Here is a 19,413-nt window from a genome sequence, read left to right as displayed (position 1 = left end):
CCTGCTATGGCGTCACATTAGTGCCAAAAATCCGAGCGCATAAAAACTGTTATCGCGCGCTGATTCTCCACTTCGTGCGCGCGCGCGACACCCTTTTGCGCGCGTGTGGTGCCTTTTTGCGCGCGTGCCGTCTCGGTCTGTGCGCTGGCATGTTTCGTTTTGGCACTTTGGGGGCGGGTATGCTTAGACGGCCCCTTCTTTCTGATTGGTCAGGCGAAATGCTCAGAGCCAATCAGAAGTATAGCAGGGCGGGTCATCGTCAATATGTATCAAGATTGTTATAGGCGCAAAGTTTTCACTTCTTCTTGAACATTTGTTTTCTAATTTATGGAATTTCTTTTGATTCAGCCATAAAATTAATGAAATAATCTTTGAATTTTGTTTTTAAAATGTTGAAAATAGCCTTTTAATAATGTATTCTGAAACAGTTTAAAATAATCAGAGAACTGACTATCACTGACCCTACACAACTATGTTGCACAATTAAGTCTTTTTTTTTATAGCGAAAGAGGTAATTTCAACAGGTGCAGCATCCTATGTCATATCTACATGTAATAAGATTTGTAACAAGGCAAACCGTTTGTAAATTGGTCAAAAATCGAGCAAGTTATGGTAATTTAATTGGTACATGTACTAATTAAATTACCATAACTTGCTTTGACATCAATGTAATGATTGAGGCTAGCTGTCCGAGGTAAGATGGCTACAACGTTGCTACGCTGGAGAATGATTGGTCATATGAAAAATGCTCAGAGCCAATCAGAAAGGAGGGGCTGTCTAAGCATACCTGCCCCCAAAGTGCCAAAAAAAAAATGACAGTGCGAGGAGAGATGCCAGGAGTACACAGAGAGCGCACAGACCGAGACGGCGCGCGCGCAGAAAGGCACCGCGCACGCAAAAAGACACCACGCGCGTGCAAAAGGGTGTCGCGCGCGCACAAAGTGGAGAATCAGCGCGCGATAACAGTTTTTATGCGCTTGGATTTTTGGCACTAATGTGACGCCATATCTTTCCTCTCAGATTCAGACAGGACTGAGCAGGTGATCAGAGGACCACTGTCTATTAAGGAGAACTTTTCATTCCCCAAACGGCATGATGGCCGAAGTTTTCATTATCATTATACCTACAGACAGCTAGTCAATGGGGAAAAAGTCAAGGGTAGCTGGCTGACTTATATAAAGATGCAGTCTATTGCTTTTGCTGCAAATTATTTTCCAAAAAGTCCTTAAAACTGGCAGCCGAGGGACAGCGGGATTGGGTCAACATAGGTGCACTGCTGAAACAGCATGAAAACAGTGAAGATCATTGTAGCAACATGGTGAAATGGAAGGATTTTGCCTTGCGTCTTTCAAAGGGGAAAACTATTGATGAATTTAACTTCAGTAGACTGCGCTCTCTTTGTACAAAGTAAACATTAAATATGAACAATTAACTAAAAATGTAAACTACCGGTAGTAATTAATGACTAATAAGTACAAGACTGATGAGACAAGATGACACTTTTACTGTAAATACAAAGCTTTATCACTTGGACTGTTCAACCCCAGGCCACTCTTGTAGCTGAATGTTTTCTACATTTTAAGATTAGGAACCATATGTGGCACTCTGGACATCATTCGTTCATTCATTGGTATTATTTATGTTCTTAACTGGGCCACCCCCATATCTTTATAAATGACATGTCATTTGTAAAGACATGCCAGGCTGACAATAGGATAATGTAAACAACACTGCCAGAGCCGCAATGAGTTTATAGTAGGTGTGTGAATGATCAACAATCAATATTATTGGCAGAAATAGAGGGCCCCAAAATCAAATTTTGCTTAGGGCCCCATGGAGGCTTGGGCCGGCACTGGTAACACCCCCAAATTGTTAATGGTGAGAAAAAAGGGCCACCATTCACCCCAAAGGCCCACGAGACAATGCATCAGTCAGAACTCACTAATAAAATACCAGAAGTTATTTTTATCGGGTACATGTTTGCTCCGGCAGGCACGATTAGGGGTAGCAAAAATGTAATCCCTGTTACTGACCCTTTTCTCAACTATACAGGCTTGCACCAGGGATTGGAAGAAACACCAGAATTGTATCCCCAGGACTTAAGTTTCAAGCATATTGGTGTAACCCGCTCCTTAGTTTAGACTGCGCCGCAGACACGCGTGATTTGCAAGAGGTTTGACATGATTGACAGGTTTTTTACAATGTAACCTCACATGCTTTACTAACCCAGGCCGACGAAGAACGCGTTTATACGACTTAGCAGTGGTGGGCCGTCAGGGCCAGCAAGGCCTTCTATGCTGGCCCTGAAATCATGATCATAATTAAGGATAAAATGTTTTTTTCATTTACTTTCCCTAAATATCTAAAAGTATTCATATTCTCTTCATGTCATGTTATTATTGTTCCAGTGCTGTTGATTTTAGTTTTAGTTTGTATCCAATCAGAATTCAGCTAGCTTAGGCCTTCAGAATCAACAATACGTGCGCTGTAGTGTTGTCCCGATACCAATATTTTGGTACCGGTACCCAAATCATTTCGATACTTTTCAGTACTTTTCGGTACTTTTCTAAATAAAGGGGACCACAAAAAATTGCATTATTGGCTTTATTTTTACAAAAAATCTTATGGTACATTAAACATATGTTTATTATTGCAAGTTTGTCCTTAAATAAAATAGTGAACATACAAGACAACTTGTATTTTATTAGTAAGTAAACAAACAAAGGCTCCTAATTTAGTCTGCTGACATATGCAGTAACATATTGTGTCATTTATCATTCTATTATTTTGTCAACATTATTAAGGACAAGTGGTAGAAAATGAATTATTAATCTACTTGTTTATTTACTGTTAATATCTGCTTACTTTCTCTTTTAGCATGTTCTATCTACACTTCTGTTAAAATGTAATAATCACTTATTCTTCTGTTGTTTGATACTTTACATTAGTTTAGGATGATGCCACAAACTTGGGTATCAATCCGATACCAAGTCGTTACAGGATCATACATTGGTCATATTCAAAGTCCTCATGTGTCCAGGGACATATTTCCTGAGTTTATAAACATAATATAATTTTTTTTTAAACGAATAGATGTTGTGATGCCAAAAAATATTGATGTAGTCATAGTAGTATCAACTAGATACGCTCCTGTACTTGGTATCATTACAGTGGATGTTAGGTGTAGATCCACCACCGGTACTTTTCAGAGGCGGTATAGTACCAGATACGATTCATTGGTATTGCGGTACAATACTAATACCGGTATACCGTACAATTTACGCGTCCTGTGATTGGATACTCATCGGCACCGTTAGCGGATGAATTTGAGAACACATAGAGTTGAGAGACAGTTGCGATAGCCAATCAAATCAAATCAAATCAAATCAACTTTATTTATAAAGCACATTTAAAATTTACCACAGGGGTAGCCAAAGTGCTGTACAATGGACAGGTTAAAAGATAAAACGAGTACCGAGCAAACAACACAACACAAACAGAACACGATAAAAAAATAAAAATAGAATAAATAAAAACATAAAAACATAAAAACAGGTTCACAGCAGGTGTATTATGGGGCGCCATTGCAGGATGGATATCACTCAGTGTTAAAAGCCATGGAATAAAAGTATGTTTTTAAGAGAGATTTAAAAACAGGAAGAGAGGAGGCTTGTCTAACACTCAGAGGTAGGTCGTACCAGAGCTTGGGAGCAGCAATGGCGAAAGCTCTGTCACCTCTAAGCTTCAGCCTTGTGTCAGGGACCGTCAACAGCAGCCGATCGGCTGATCTTAAGGATCGGGTGGGGCAGTAAGGCTGAAGGAGGTCGGAGAGATAGGTTGGCGCGAGGTTGTTTAGACATTTAAAAACAAATAAGATCACAAGTAGTTGACAGTAGCTGTTCTGTTACAACTACATGTTGTAAACTCTTGTTGTTTAAGTGTGTCATGCTTGTCATTTAATTAACATTGTTACATGTGTATTTGTCACCATCATGTGGTCAGGGCAGTTAATATATATATATATATATTTTTTATTATTTTTTTTATTATTATTATTATTTTTTTATTTTTTTTATTTTATTTATTCATTTTATTTTATTTACTTATTTATTTTTAAACGCGCCAGAAAATAACCTGTTTTGTATACTGTTGGTGTGATTCAATGCCCAGTAGGGTGTAAATGTGTTCATGTATAGCATTTCTCCAGCACTGATCATGTTGTGACATCAATTATGGTATTTTGAGAGGTGCCGTATTTTTCGGACTATAAGTCGCAGTTTTTTTCATAGTTTGGCCGGGCTCCAGTGCGACTTATATACGTTTTTTTCCTTCTTTATTATGCATTTTCGGCAGGTGTGACTTATACTCCGGTGTGACTTACCGTATACTCCGAAAAATACGGTAATCATTGAAGTCGGAGATCACCGAAGGCCTAGGTAGGAAACATACGGCCCGCCACTGCATCTTAGTGACCCCGGGGTGACCAGCAAAAGTTTTGAGTATCTCAGACCGAAAGGTGCTTGGAACCACTTTCTGAGCTTTGACACTGAATTCGTCACAAGGGGACACATAAGGTGGGGTCCGCTAATCGTCTTAAATAAAGTAGCAAGTAGCCCTGTTGACTAACTTATTTTTTAAAACCGCAATTTTGGAACAGATTGGCGAGTGTCACATACACACACACACACACACACACACACACACACACACACACACACACAGAATTTAAGCCTTGTAACATAAGGTAACGTTAACGTAGTAGAAATTATCCGCATCAGCCCCAGGTAATGACTTATCCCATATCCCATTTCTGACGTTTCCTTAAAGTTTGATGAAAATCCGGCCATGACGTTTAGAGCTATATGTAATGGAATGAAAGAAACGGAGTGAACCCTCCTGTCTGTCTCCACTGTCTTTGCGTGGCTTCTATCATACCCACACAGATAGAAGTTGAAGCTCGTAAGGTAATGTACAAACCCCGTTTCCATATGAGTTGGGAAATTGTTTTAGATGTAAATATAAACGGAATACAATGATTTGCAAATCCTTTCCAACCCATATTCAGTTGAATGCACTACAAAGACAAGATATTTGATGTTCAAACTCATAAACTTTATTTTTTTTTGCAAATAATAATTAACTTAGAATTTCATGGCTGCAACACGTGCCACAGTAGTTGGGAAAGGGCATGTTCACCACCGTGTTACATGGCCTTTCCTTTTAACAACACTCAGTAAACGTTTGGGAACTGAGGAGACACATTTTTTAAGCTTCTCAGGTGGAATTATTTCCCATTCTTGCTTGATGTACAGCTTAAGTTGTTCAACAGTCCGGGGGTCTCCGTTGTGCTATTTTAGGCTTCATAATGCGCCACACATTTTCAATGGGAAACAGGTCTGGACTACAGGCAGGCCAGTCTAGTACCCACACTCTTTTACTATGAAGCCACCTTGATGTAACACGTGGCTTGGCATTGTCTTGCTGAAATAAGCAGGGGCGTCCATGGTAACGTTGCTTGGATGGCAACATATGTTGCTCCAAAACCTGTATGTACCTTTCAGCATTAATGGCGCCTTCACAGATGTGTAAGTTACCCATGTCTTGGGCACTAATACACCCCCATACCATCACAGATGCGGGCTTTTCAACTTTGCGCCTATAACAATCCGGATGGTTCTTTTCCTCTTTGGTCCGGAGGACACAACGTCCACAGTTTCCAAAAACAATTTGAAATGTGGACTCGTCAGACCACAGAACACTTTTCCACTTTGTATCAGTCCATCTTAGATGAGTTCAGGCCCAGCGAAGCCGACGGCGTTTCTGGGTGTTGTTGATAAACGGTTTTCGCCTTGTATAGGAGAGTTTTAACTTGCACTTACAGATGTAGTTACTGACAGTGGGTTTCTGAAGTGTTCCTGAGCCCATGTGGTGATATCCTTTACACACTGATGTCGCTTGTTGATGCAGTACAGCCTGAGGGATCGAAGGTCACAGGCTTAGCTGCTTACGTGCAGTGATTTCTCCAGATTCTCTGAACCCTTTGATGATATTACGGACCGTAGATGGTGAAATCCCTAAATTCCTTGCAATAGCTGGTTGAGAAAGTTTTTTCTTAAACTGTTCAACAATTTGCTCACGCATTTGTTGACAAAGTGGTGACCCTCGCCACATCCTTGTTTGTGAATGACTGAGCATTTCATGGAATCTACTTTGATACCCAATCATGGCACCCACCTGTTCCCAATTAGCCTGCACACCTGTGGGATGTTCCAAATAAGTGTTTGATGAGCATTCCTCAACTTTATCAGTATTTATTGCCACCTTTCCCAACTTCTTTTTCACATGTTGCTGGCATCAAATTCTAAAGTTAATGATTATTTGCAAAAAAAAAAAAAAAAGTTTATCAGTTTGAACATCAAATATGTTGTTTTTGTAGCATATTCAACTGAATATGAGTTGAAGATTATTTGCAAATCATTGTATTCCATTTATATTTACATCTAACACAATTTCCCAACTCATGTGGAAACGGGGTTTGTAGTAGAAATGATCCAAACCAGGTCCAAAATGTGATCAGCAACTTTTTGAGGTATGTTGCTAAGTAACAAACAAACAAACAAACCCCGGCAATCCCATAAACTCCTGGCATAGGTAAAACAATTAATATATTTCTTTCGGCTTTTCCCAGTTAGGGCTGGATGGCCCTGTTTACATCTTACCTTTCTGAACCTGACTTGCACTCGGTGTAGCGTATCTTTATGGGAAATTAGTTTTCTCTGAGTGAGAAGCTCCAACAACCAACATGAACACAGCAAAAAAAACATCAAGGAACGAGAAGCAATCTTTCAAACAAATGTGATCAATATTTTCTGTATTTATTGAAACCATAAACCGCAGTATTCTGTGTTTTCTGTCAACCACATATTTGATTAAGCTAATATATTTGTTTTACTGCCACTACGGTCCTGTGCATCATCTGTAAACACATTGCTGGACTTGGTGAGGCTTCAGCACATCTCTGGGAACTAAACACTCATGTGATTGTTTGCATCGCAAGTACGAACGAAAGAAATAGGAGACAACAGTCTGCAAACACATAGCAAGCACGGATGAATGAATGGTTGAATTACAGCACATTAAAATGTTTGTGATATATCAGCTTTACTAGTGGGTGTGGTACTGCCACCAAGCGGGGAGAACAGGTACTGCAGATATGGATTGTTGAATAAGCTTCTGTCCACTCAGGTGACGGCGACGATGACGAGGAGGGCCGGGAGGAGCGCCTCCCTTCCTGCTATGACTACGTCATGCACTTCGTCACCGTCTTCTGGAAGGTTCTGTTTGCCTGCGTACCCCCCACAGAGTACTGGAACGGCTGGGCCTGCTTCTGTGTCTCCATCAGCGCCATCGGCCTCCTCACCGCCTTCATCGGAGACTTGGCGTCACACTTTGGCTGCACGGTGGGACTCCGGGACACGGTGACTGCCGTGGTCTTTGTGGCTCTGGGAACGTCCATTCCAGGTGAGCAAATATAGTTTTTTTCTGGGATGTTGGATGAAGTCCAATAAAATCTGAGTCTGTAACGGATGCCAGCTCATGTGACTGAGATTACAGTGGAACCTCGGTTTTTTGGCAATTTTGTTGTCCGCTTTTCGTATGCCCCTTTCGGTTATCATACGGTCAAACACTGCGAGTAACAGGCTTGTCGGTTTGCTAGTGTATTATTCTGCAGAAACAAAGAATCCCGTGCATTTTAAGGGGTATGACTGCAAAATAACCCTCTGATGTGGTGCGTTATGTGGGTATATTAATGCTTTGGTTTTCATATGATTCAGTCTAGCGCAGTGGTTCTTAACCTGGGTTCGGTGAGTCGGGTTCGGCGAGGTCAAGACACACCCGACTCATCGTGTAAATAAAAACTTCTCCCTATCGGTGTATTGCGGTTATGGCAACAGAAGTAAGACTGATTTGCAGGTGTGTAATTTGTTGTGAGTTTATGCACTGTGTTGGTTTTGTTCTTTGAACAAGATGATGTTCATGCACGGTTCATGCATGGTAACACTTTAGTATGGGGAACATATTCACCATTAATTAGTTGCTTATTAACATGCAAATTCGTAACATATTGGCTCTTAACTAGTCATTATTAAGTACTTATTAATGCCTTATTCGGCATGGCCTTATTATAACCCTAACCCTCTAACCCTGGCCCTAACCCTCTAACCCTAACCCTAACCAAATAACTCTAAATTAAGTCTTTGTTACTTAGAATATGTTCCCCTAGTGTCCAAAAAACTCTAAATTAAGTCTTTGTTACTTAGAATATGTTCCCCTAGTGTCCAAAAAACTCTAAATTAAGTCTTTGTTACTTAGAATATGTTCCCCTAGTGTCCAAAAAACTCTAAATTAAGTCTTTGTTACTTAGAATATGTTCCCCTAGTGTCCAAAAAACTCTAAATTAAGTCTTTGTTACTTAGAATATGTTCCCCTAGTGTCCAAAAAACTCTAAATTAAGTCTTTGTTACTTAGAATATGTTCCCCTAGTGTCCAAAAAACTCTAAATTAAGTCTTTGTTACTTAGAATATGTTCCCCTAGTGTCCAAAAAACTCTAAATTAAGTCTTTGTTACTTAGAATATGTTCCCCTAGTGTCCAAAAAACTCTAAATTAAGTCTTTGTTACTTAGAATATGTTCCCCTAGTGTCCAAAAAACTCTAAATTAAGTCTTTGTTACTTAGAATATGTTCCCCTAGTGTCCAAAAAACTCTAAATTAAGTCTTTGTTACTTAGAATATGTTCCCCTAGTGTCCAAAAAACTCTAAATTAAGTCTTTGTTACTTAGAATATGTTCCCCTAGTGTCCAGAAAACTCTAAATTAAGTCTTTGTTACTTAGAATATGTTCCCCTAGTGTCCAAAAAACTCTAAATTAAGTCTTTGTTACTTAGAATATGTTGCTCTAGTGTCCAAATAACTCTAAATTAAGTCTTTGTTACTTAGAATATGTTCCCCTAGTGTCCAAAAAACTCTAAATTAAGTCTTTGTTACTTAGAATATGTTCCTCTAGTGTCCAAAAAACTCTAAATTAAGTCTTTGTTACTTAGAATATGTTCCCCTAGTGTCCAAAAAACTCTAAATTAAGTCTTTGTTACTTAGAATATGTTCCTCTAGTGTCCAAAAAACTCTAAATTAAGTCTTTGTTACTTAGAATATGTTCCTCTAGTGTCCAAAAAACTCTAAATTAAGTCTTTGTTACTTAGAATATGTTCCCCTAGTGTCCAAAAAACTCTAAATTAAGTCTTTTTTACTTAGAATATGTTCCTCTAGTGTCCAAAAAACTCTAAATTAAGTCTTTGTTACTTAGAATATGTTGCTCTAGTGTCCAAATAACTCTAAATTAAGTCTTTGTTACTTAGAATATGTTCCCCTAGTGTCCAAAAAACTCTAAATTAAGTCTTTTTTACTTAGAATATGTTCCTCTAGTGTCCAAAAAACTCTAAATTAAGTCTTTGTTACTTAGAATATGTTGCTCTAGTGTCCAAATAACTCTAAATTAAGTCTTTGTTACTTAGAATATGTTGCTCTAGTGTCCAAATAACTCTAAATTAAGTCTTTGTTACTTAGAACATGTTCCCCTAGTGTCCAAAAAACTCTAAATTAAGTATTTGTTACTTAGAATATGTTCCCCTAGTGTCCAAAAAACTCTAAATTAAGTCTTTGTTACTTAGAATATGTTCCCCATACTAAAGTGTTACCAAAAACATATAACTTTGTCTTGAATTTGAAAAAAAACAACATTTTATTTTTCACTAAAGAAGGATTCTGTCAGGCTTGGTAAAAAGGATAGGACTCAGATGCAGAGTAGGGAACTTAGACAAGCTTTTATTTTGACAGCTTCCTTTCACCTCCAAAGTCAAGGGATACAATATCTATCTTAACCAAAAACAATTCGGCAAAAAAGGTTCCAGAAAAAATAGGAACAACCAAAAATCACTCCGAACGGAGGAAAACACAAAAGCGAAGACGAACTATAATTGGCGCCGTATATGCTATAAAATGTATAAACAAAAAACGCTCCAACAGGAGGAAGAAACAACAGCTATGAAAAATTCTACACTATCTAATCTAATAAAGTCTTAACAAAAATTGTCACTCAAAAATTTGAGGAAAGAATGAAAAATAACTGAAACTCACCACTTCGGCTGAATAAACTAAATAACAAAAAATCACTCTGCTGAGGAGGAAGAAAGGAAAACTCAAAATAGCAACGAAGGGATTCAGGATCAAGGAACATAAGCACAAGACGAGGCAAGGCAAGACAAGGCATGGACATGGGCATGGATGCTAGAGAGCACGAATAAACGAAACAATCTGGCACAGAACAAAGGGAGGAGTGGGCTTATAAGACACATGAGGGTAATAGGGAACAGGTGGAAACAATCAGGGAACCGGGATGACGTCAGACTGATGACACAAAAGGAAGGGCAAGTGACCTGAAACGAGAGGAGAGTTACTTTTCAAACTAAAACATGCACAACACAAGACAGAAAAACCCAAGACAAGACATCCCTCACCGCGGTGTGACAGGTTCGGTGAATGTGCATATGAAACTGGTGGGGTTCGGTACCTCCAACAAGGTTAAGAACCACTGGTCTAGCGTGAACATTTTAGAACAGATTACTAACGAAAACTAAGGTACTAGGGGTGAACCGTATAGATTAGACTAGAGCGTTATTGTCATTGCACCTAAAATGTACAGAAAAAATTGTTTTCCATACAATCCATCCAAAAACAGAGTTACAGGAGTATACAGAACATAGGAAGATTGATGGGTCACCACTAGAGATGTCCGATAATATTGACCTGCCGATATTATCGGGCAATAAATGCGTTAAAATGTAATATCGGAAATTATCGGTATCGGTTTTTTTATTATCAGTATCGGGTTTTTTGGTTTTTTTTTTTATCAAATTGACATAAAATACACAAGATACACTTACAATTAGTGCACCAACCCAAAAAAAATTCACACAAAAGGGTTGTTTCTTTCTGTTATTAATATTGTGGTTCCTACATTATATATCAATATATATCAACACAGTCTGCAAGGGATACAGTCCGTAAGCACACATGATTGTGCGTGCTGCTGGTCCACTAATAGTACTAACCTTTAACAGTTAATTTTACTCATTTTCATTAATTACTACTTTCTATGTAACTGTTTTTATATTGTTTTACTTTCTTTTTTATTCAAGAAAATGTTTTTAATTTATTTATTTTATTTTATTAATTTTTTTTAAAAGGACTTTTATCTTCACCATACCTGGTTGTCCAAATTAGGCATAATAATGTGTTAATTCCATGACTGTATATATCGGTTGATATCGGTATCGGTAATTAAAGAGTTGGACAATATCGGATATCGGCAAAAAGCCATTATCGGACATCCCTAGTCACCACCTATAGTTGCGCCCTATAAAGCGGTAGGAACAAAAGGTAAACATGGAGGTGAAGAGGAGGAGAAAAAAAAGCATCTCTTAAAACTATGATATTTTCCGGTACATAGGGCGCACCGGATTATAAGGCGCACTGCTGATGAATGGTCTTTTTTCGATCTTTTTTCATATAAAAGGTGCACCGGATTATAGGGCGCATTAAAAGAGTCATATATATATATTTTTTTTTTTTTATAAATTGAAAACACTTCCTTGCGGTCTACATATCATGTAATGGTGGATCGTTGGTCAAAATGTTGCATGGATGATGTTTTACAGATCATCTTCAAGACGCTTTCTGACAGTCGCTTCAGGATGCGCCGTTTTGTGGGCGGTCTTATTTACGTGGCTCACCTTCGGCAGCGTCTTCTCCCCGTCATCTTTGTTGTAGCGGTGTAGCGTATAAGGACGGGAGTGGAAGAAATGTCAAAATTTGGAGCTAACTGTTTTAATGACATTCAGAATTTACTTAAGTCAATACTGGAGCAGCATCTCCTCATCCGGAAACAAGAACACCGCAAATGTGTCCCGTGAAAAATCATCCGACCGGAACTCAAATAACTAAAGTTCCTTGGGTGAATAAGGTAAACTCACTACGCCGGTATGTTTTAGCGCTTTCATGGCGAGTTTACTGAAAGATATAAATAAGAACTTTACACTCCTTTTGCATGATATACTAGTTACCAGAGGTGGGACCAAGTCATTGTTTTGCAAGTCACAAGTAAGTCTCAAGTCTTTGCCCTCAAGTCCGAGTCAAGTCCCGAGTCAAGACAGGCAAGCCCCGAGTCAAGTCCAAAGTCAAGACTGGAAAGTCTCAAGTCAAGTCCTAAGTCCTGCATTTTGAGTTTCGAGTCCTTTCAAGTCCTTTTAACCACAGACTAATATATTAACACAGATTGTGTATGCTTTTCAAACGCTGTATTTATTTATTAAAACAAGTGCATTTTAAATTGCAGGAAAGAAAATTGTGCTGACATTGCACTTTATAATAGCACTATTAACCAGTCATTTTAAACATTAACTCATTTCTTTACAGAACAAACACATTGAAAAATAAAGTGCAAATGTACTTATTTGTACAAAAGTGTTAACATTGAAAAAACATGACATATACGTGAACATAACAAAAAAGTTGTACTTTTTATATGTCAGGGCCCTATGCTGCATTGCATTTGCAAAAGACCAAATTAGCCAAGAGTCTGTCAGTCATTTGTGCACGATGGGGGCGTAGTATGATGCCACCATGGCTGAAAACTCGCTCCACTGGAGCACTGGAGGCAGGCACTGCCAAGACTCTCATGGCCACTCGGAACAGTGAAGGAAGAGTCTTCATGTTCAATGCCCAGAACAAAAGGGGGGAGAGAGTTGTTTTGGGTTGGTGCACTACTTGTAAGTGTATCTTGTGTTTTTTATGTTGATTTAATTAAAAAAAGAAAAGAAAAAAAAATTATTTCTTGTGCGGCCCGATACCAATCGATCCACAGACCAGTACCGGGCCGCGGCCCGGTGGTTGGGGACCACTGAGGTAAACAACTAACAGTATGTCAGAAAGCTAGCTAAAACGGTACACATATTCATAATATAGTATACATTTTAACTGACCTTTATTTTACTATTTTTGTCTTTTTTTAGGTGGCTAAAATACGCGGTGCTGCTGACCGCCGTCTAACGTTACGTGTGATATATTGACTAACGTAACCCTGCTTAAAAAAAATCACTGAACAAAAAGTATGAATAAGGTAGTGAACTGCAACAGATTCCCGTGTTTGCAATAACGTTATAACGTTAGCAGTGAGTTTACAGCCTCACTGATTTAACTACACAGCAAATAAAAGTCACGTTACTTAGCCAATAAACGTTATCTTACATTCAAAACTTACCGTTCTTTGTGCAACTTCAAATGCCGGACGAAGTTGGAAGTTGTTGCCTCTCCATCAGTAATTTTCGAACCGCATGTGTTGCATACTGCAAACCATTTTGTGTTGACCACCTCGTAATTTTTATACCCAAACAAAATTATTTTAGGTATCATTTTTTGTTCACTGGCGTGTGGTTTGGACATGTCTTCTTCGTTGGTTGTCCTGCAATTTGATTGGATGAATGCTGTGTGATGAAAACAAAGTAGATCTAATTTGATTGGCTGTTGTACTGAGACCACACCAGCTGACACACGCAACGCTGATAGACAAGTACACAATGAAAAATACGGAGCGCTCCCGAATAACTTTTTCATCTTTGGGTTTTGGGGAAAGTAGCAAGTCATGTCAAGTCATGTCAATTCAAAAGGCTCAAGTCCAAGTGAAGTCACAAGTCATTGATGTTAAAGTCTAAGTCGAGTTGCAAGTCTTTTTACATTTTGTCAAGTCGAGTCTAAAGTCATCAAATTCATGACTCGAGTCTGACTCGAGTCCAAGTCATGTGACTCGAGTCCACACCTCTGCTAGTTACTATGGTTATCTGAGTCACAGCAGCTCAGACAAGGCACCAAGCAGTGCGGGTGGGGATCGTTTCCAAAGCGGCCAGCCTGAAATGCGGGTGTCAGGGACAGACTCGGAAGAAGATTTTTACAAAAAAGTTCTAAAGCTTAGTGAATTATCAGATATATCAGATTGTAGGTGGGGTTTTTTTTTACCCTTCGCGTTCATATTTCGCGGTGTCTTTTGCATTTTTGTTGCGTTTCGCTTGATTGTAAATATGTCCATAGATGTTGTCAATATTCAGTGTTTTATCGTTCATAGTTAATATTGAAAATCCCACATTCTTTATTTTCATGTACATTCTGAGTGTCTCATTCAGTAAAAAAATGTAGAATTCCATTACATTTTTAAGGCGGTCTGTCATAAAGTTTTTAGCATTCAATCAGACATTATTGTGGGGTTTTGTATTAGTGTTCCTAAAAAATCAAAATAATTGCCCAGGGTTAGGGTTAGCATATCCTCCTATGGTGTGTAGTGTAACATGTTTAGCTATGCCCCGTCCTCCTGGGATAATAATACTTGTAAGAAACGTTTATTTGCCACCATTGAGGCAAGGAAGAAGTGTTTTTTTGCACTGTGGACGGACATTGGCCTCTGGCGAGAATGCTCCAGTGCGTTACAGATGCGTTTTATCGGACATCTCTACTTAGAATGCATAAAAAAAGAGAATCATGTGTTGTTGTCTAACGTAGGGATTGTGATTGATAGGCAAAATTCCCTTAAAGGGGAACATTATCACAATTTCAGAATTGTTAAAACCATTAAAAATCAGTTACCAGTGGCTTAATATATTTTTCGAAAATGTTTTCAAAATGTTACCCATCACGCAATATCCCTAAAAAAAGTGCCTGATTTTAACCACCCGTCCATTTTCCTGTGACGTCACATAGTGAAGCCAACACAAACAAACATGGCGGAAAGAACAGCAAGCTATAGCGACATTAGCTCGGATTCAGACTCGGATTTCAGCGGCTTAAGCTATTCAACAGATCACGCATGTATTGAAACGGATGGTTGTAGTGTGGAGGCAGGTAGCGAAAACGAAATTGAAGAAGAAACTGAAGCTATTGAGCCATATCGGTTTGAACCGTATGCAAGCGAAACCGACGAAAACGACACGACAGCCAGCGATACGGAAGAAAGCGAGGACGAATTCGCCGATCGCCTTCTAACCAACGATTGGTATGTGTTTGTTTGGCATTAAAGGAAACTAACAACTATGAACTAGGTTTACAGCATATGAAATACATTTGGCAACAACATGCACTTTGAGAGTGCAGACAGCCCAATTTTCATCAATTAATATATTCTGTAGACATACCCTCATGTCAGCAGGCCAGGTAAGCTAGGGTCGATATTCTTCTCTTGATCATCTTCGGGACGGTGTGAGCCAAGACATCCAGGGGGTTTAGCTCGCTCGTCTGCGGGAACAAACTGCCGCCATTGCTTGCCGTGCTACCGAGGTCCTTTGTCCCTGAATTGCTCACACACTCCGGCAGATTCAATGGGGGTCTGGCGGCAGATTTCTTTGACTTTATCGTTGGAAATGCATCTGCTTTGAGTGTCGCAGGATATCCACACATTTCTTGCCATCTCTGTCGTAGCATAGCTTTCGTCGGTAAAGTGTGCGGAACAAACGTCCAATTTCTTGCCACTTTCGCATCTTTGGGCCACTGGTGCAACTTGAATCCGTCCCTGTTGGTGTTGTTACACCCTCCGACAACACACCGACGAGGCATGATGTCTCCAAGGTACGGAAAACAGTCGAAAAAACGGAAAATAACAGAGCTGATTTGACTCGGTGTTTGAGAAAATGGCGGATTGCTTCCCGATGCGATGTCACGTTGTGACGTCATCGCTCCGAGAGCGAATATTAGAAAGGCGTTTAATTCGCCAAAATTCACCCATTTAGAGTTCGGAAATCGGTTAAAAAAATATATGGTCTTTTTTCTGCAACATCAAGGTATATATTGACGCTTACCGTATTTTCCGCACCATAAGCCGCCCTGGGTTATAAGCCGCGCCTTCAATGAACGGCATATTTCAAAAATTTGTCCACCTATAAGCCGCCCCGTGTTATAAGCCGCATCTAACTGCGCTAAAGGGAATGTCAAAAAAACAGTCAGATAGGTCAGTCAGACTTTAATAATATATTAAAAACCAGCGTTCTAACAACTCTGTTCACTCCCAAAATGTACGGTAATGTGCAAATGTGCAATCACAAACATAGTAAAATTCAAAATAGTGCAGAGCAATAGCAATGTCAAAACACACAAAATAAACATAACGCTCACTTTCTGAAGTTATTCTTCATTCATAAATCCCTCGAATTCTTCTCCTTCGGTGTCCGAATTAAAAAGTTGGGCGAATACGGGATCTCGTCGAAGTCATCAGAGTCAATGTTGCTATTGTTGTCCAGCAGTTCCGTGAATCCTGCCTTCCGGAAAGTTCGGACCACAGTTGAGACCGATATATCCGCCCAGGCATTTACAATCCACTGGCAGATGTTGGCGTATGTCGTCCGGCGCTGTCTCCCTGTCTTAGTGGCGCAGGTCATCTTGTTGCTTCCTCTACCTACGCACCATTTATGTTCAATTCTCTTGCTGCTGCTCTATTTCCGTGTTCTACTGCGTGACTTATTGCCTTGAGTTTGAATTCTGCGTTGTACGCGTGTCTCTTAATAGGAGCCATTTTGTGGTCTTTACAGATGTAAACACACAAATGAAATGAAACGTAATATCCGCGCGCTTCTTCTTCTACGGGGGCGGGTGGTTGCTTACAGTAGAAGAAGAAGCGCTTCCTCTTCTATGGGGGCGGGTGCTTACCTTGGCGGTCGCTTACCGTAGAAGAAGAAGCGCTTCCTCTTCTACGGGGAAAAAAGATGGCGGCTGTTTACCGTAGTTGCGAGACCTAAACTTTATGAAAATGAATCTTAATATTAATCCATATATAAAGCGCACCGGGTTATAAGCCGCACTGTCAGCTTTTGAGTAAATTTGTGGTTTTTAGGTGCGGCTAATAGTGCGGAAAATACGGTACATAGGTCTGGTGATAATGTTCCCCTTTAAGGGGCTGCAGTGGCGTAAAGCTTCTATTCAAACCTTTTTCCTTCTAGACACGTTTGCCAGCAAAGTGGCCGCCATACAAGACCAGCATGCCGACGCCTGTGTCGGAAATGTCACCGGCAGCAACGCCGTCAACGTCTTCCTGGGAATCGGCGTGGCGTGGTCGGTGGCCGCCGTCTACTGGAAGATCAAGGGGAAACCGTTCAAGGTGGATCCGGGCTCACTGGCTTTCTCCGTCACGCTCTTCACCATCTTTGCTTTCGTCTCCATGGGCGTGCTCTTGTTCCGACGCCGGCCCTCCATCGGCGGCGAGCTTGGCGGCCCCCGGGTATCCCGCATCCTGACGAGCTTGTTCTTCCTGGGCCTGTGGTTCCTCTACATCCTCTTTTCCAGCCTGGAGGCGTACTGCCACATCAAGGGCTTCTAAGCAGGAGATGACCAACGTAGTTCCACAGCAACACACACACACTTTGACATGCTACAGGTGTAGGTTAAGAGGGCTCTTTGATACACACACACACACACACACACACCCACACACCCACACACACGTACGCTCGGATAACGTGATGACAGCAAACTCGGGTACAAGCAATTTAGATGGCAAAAGAAAGTCTGTTGATGACGAGAAGAGCAAAGTGAATGTAGTGTTGACGTGGCTGCAAATAAAAGTTGTATCAGAGGATGGCACTGCCGTCGGAAAAGTGTTTGCCCAAGAAAATCCTCCCCCCCCCAGTTAGCGGTTCCAGACGAGGGGAGGGCTGAAATGGAGTCGAATGTTTACATTGACTTTATGTACTGCACGGAAAACTTGTTAAGTGTTTACACGGCTAATGGACACATCAGAGGAAGGCACTTCTCAACACGCGCTGTAAATAGAACTGCACATCTCGAGCGAGCCGCCCTCCGATGTTTGTTAGGGGGGCCCCATACTGCGAACCATCAGTGGGAGGAATCAAGGTGTCGCCATCATCCTGCACGGTTTCCATAGTAACCATATCCCTGGAGAAGGGGGACTTTTTGAGCATGTGTAGCCAGATGTTGCCATCACCGTCACCCCGTATGTCATGTAGAATTGTACCGTAAATGGCCATACTCGCATTTGTGCGCTGATGTGTGTGTGTGTGATTGCAGTCATGGCACTAGGAGTGCTGGTGGGGCCAATAATCCACTACCGCACTACTACTACTTGATCTTGCAGCAGTGGTGAAAGGTAATGCATGGGTGGTTCAATTTAGCAGCTAAAGCCATGAAATTATTTCCCGTGTGTTCAACATGGAGGCACAACTCGTCATATTACAGAGGATCTGGACTTGCACATGATTTGGGGCCCGCACAATGTTTCATGACACCGCCCATACAATGCCTTAACTACACAGCATTTCCAGCTGTGAGACTACTTGTTCTCACTGAACTTGTTGTCGCGTCACATCCGGTTGGTTCCTCACTGCAATCGGTGCAAGTAGTAGTCGACCAAGGTTGGCGTGTCTGGACGTGGCCCGAGTCGAGGTGCGTCAAAACGGATGCGGCGCTGTTAAATCAAGTCCAGTACCTGCAACGGTGTTTTAGTATTAGTCGCTGCTCGCTAGATTTAGTAGAGGCGGATAAGTGCTCCACGGCATTTGCACAGGAGGAATAGAACATAAATTCAAGTCAATGGTCCAGGTCATTGCATTCTCAGGGCATTCAGTCAATCGCAACTGGACTGTTTGGTTTGTCTTAGAAGACGTTTCGCCTCTCAACCATGTAGGCTTCATCAGTTCATGCTCATAGACTTAGAGTGGTCAGATCTCGTCTTAGATTGGTCAGATGCAAAAGAGCAATCTTACTGTAGATGCCAAGGACAAGTCGTTGAAGTGGAATTTCCCCTCGTGGACATTGGGGTATTGTGTGGCAGAACGATTGCTGTGGATCGACCACTATCAGCCCAAAATATTCGGAATCACTCAGGTTAGCATTCCATTCAGTTGTAAACAAATGGCACAAAGTAGAATCTATGACCACAATGTTTCTAACTTAAGTTATTTGTTGGAGGCTCAGTTGCAGAGTCTTTGAACCATTCCTAAAAGACTAACAGGTTGATCCACAGCAATTATTTGTTGGAGGCTCAGTTGCAGAGTCTTTGAACCGACGCCTCGCCGGGGCAATCATTCTGCCACACAATACCTCAATGCTACCAAGGGGAAATTCCACTTCAAATGCTCTTTTGCATTTCAACAGTTGTTTTTCTCACTACGATAGGGCGGAACCATCCTTGCCAAGGCACAACAACCTGGTGTTGGAGTATAAATATTAGGGCTTTTGGCACCAGCTGCCAGACTAGATGTGATCAATCTCAGTCTAACACTAAATCTGACCAATATCAGTCTAAGACTAGAT

General features: G+C 40.6%; 1 protein-coding gene across 8 annotated transcripts in view; it reads left to right on the top strand.

Moving 5' to 3' along the window:
- Positions 1 to 19,157, top strand: part of slc8a2b (solute carrier family 8 member 2b) — a 344,572-nt gene extending 325,415 nt beyond the window's left edge. For 7 of the 8 annotated variants that reach the window (XM_061972302.1, XM_061972297.1, XM_061972298.1 and 4 more), the window contains 2 exons: positions 7,246 to 7,521; positions 17,085 to 19,157. In XM_061972302.1, coding sequence (XP_061828286.1) covers positions 7,246 to 7,521; positions 17,085 to 17,461 — 653 coding nt within the window. In that variant the 3' untranslated portion in view covers positions 17,462 to 19,157. Of the gene's footprint in view, positions 1 to 7,245; positions 7,522 to 17,084 lie in introns of those variants that run through there. The other variant, XM_061972304.1, reaches the window with a different exon arrangement.
- The last annotated feature ends 256 nt before the right edge of the window (positions 19,158 to 19,413 follow it).

Source organism: Nerophis lumbriciformis, linkage group LG17 (genome assembly GCF_033978685.3).
Source record: "Nerophis lumbriciformis linkage group LG17, RoL_Nlum_v2.1, whole genome shotgun sequence".
Taxonomy (NCBI): Eukaryota; Metazoa; Chordata; class Actinopteri; order Syngnathiformes; family Syngnathidae; genus Nerophis; species Nerophis lumbriciformis.
Note: the sequence above shows the minus strand (reverse complement) of the source record. Positions and strands in the feature narration are given on the sequence as shown.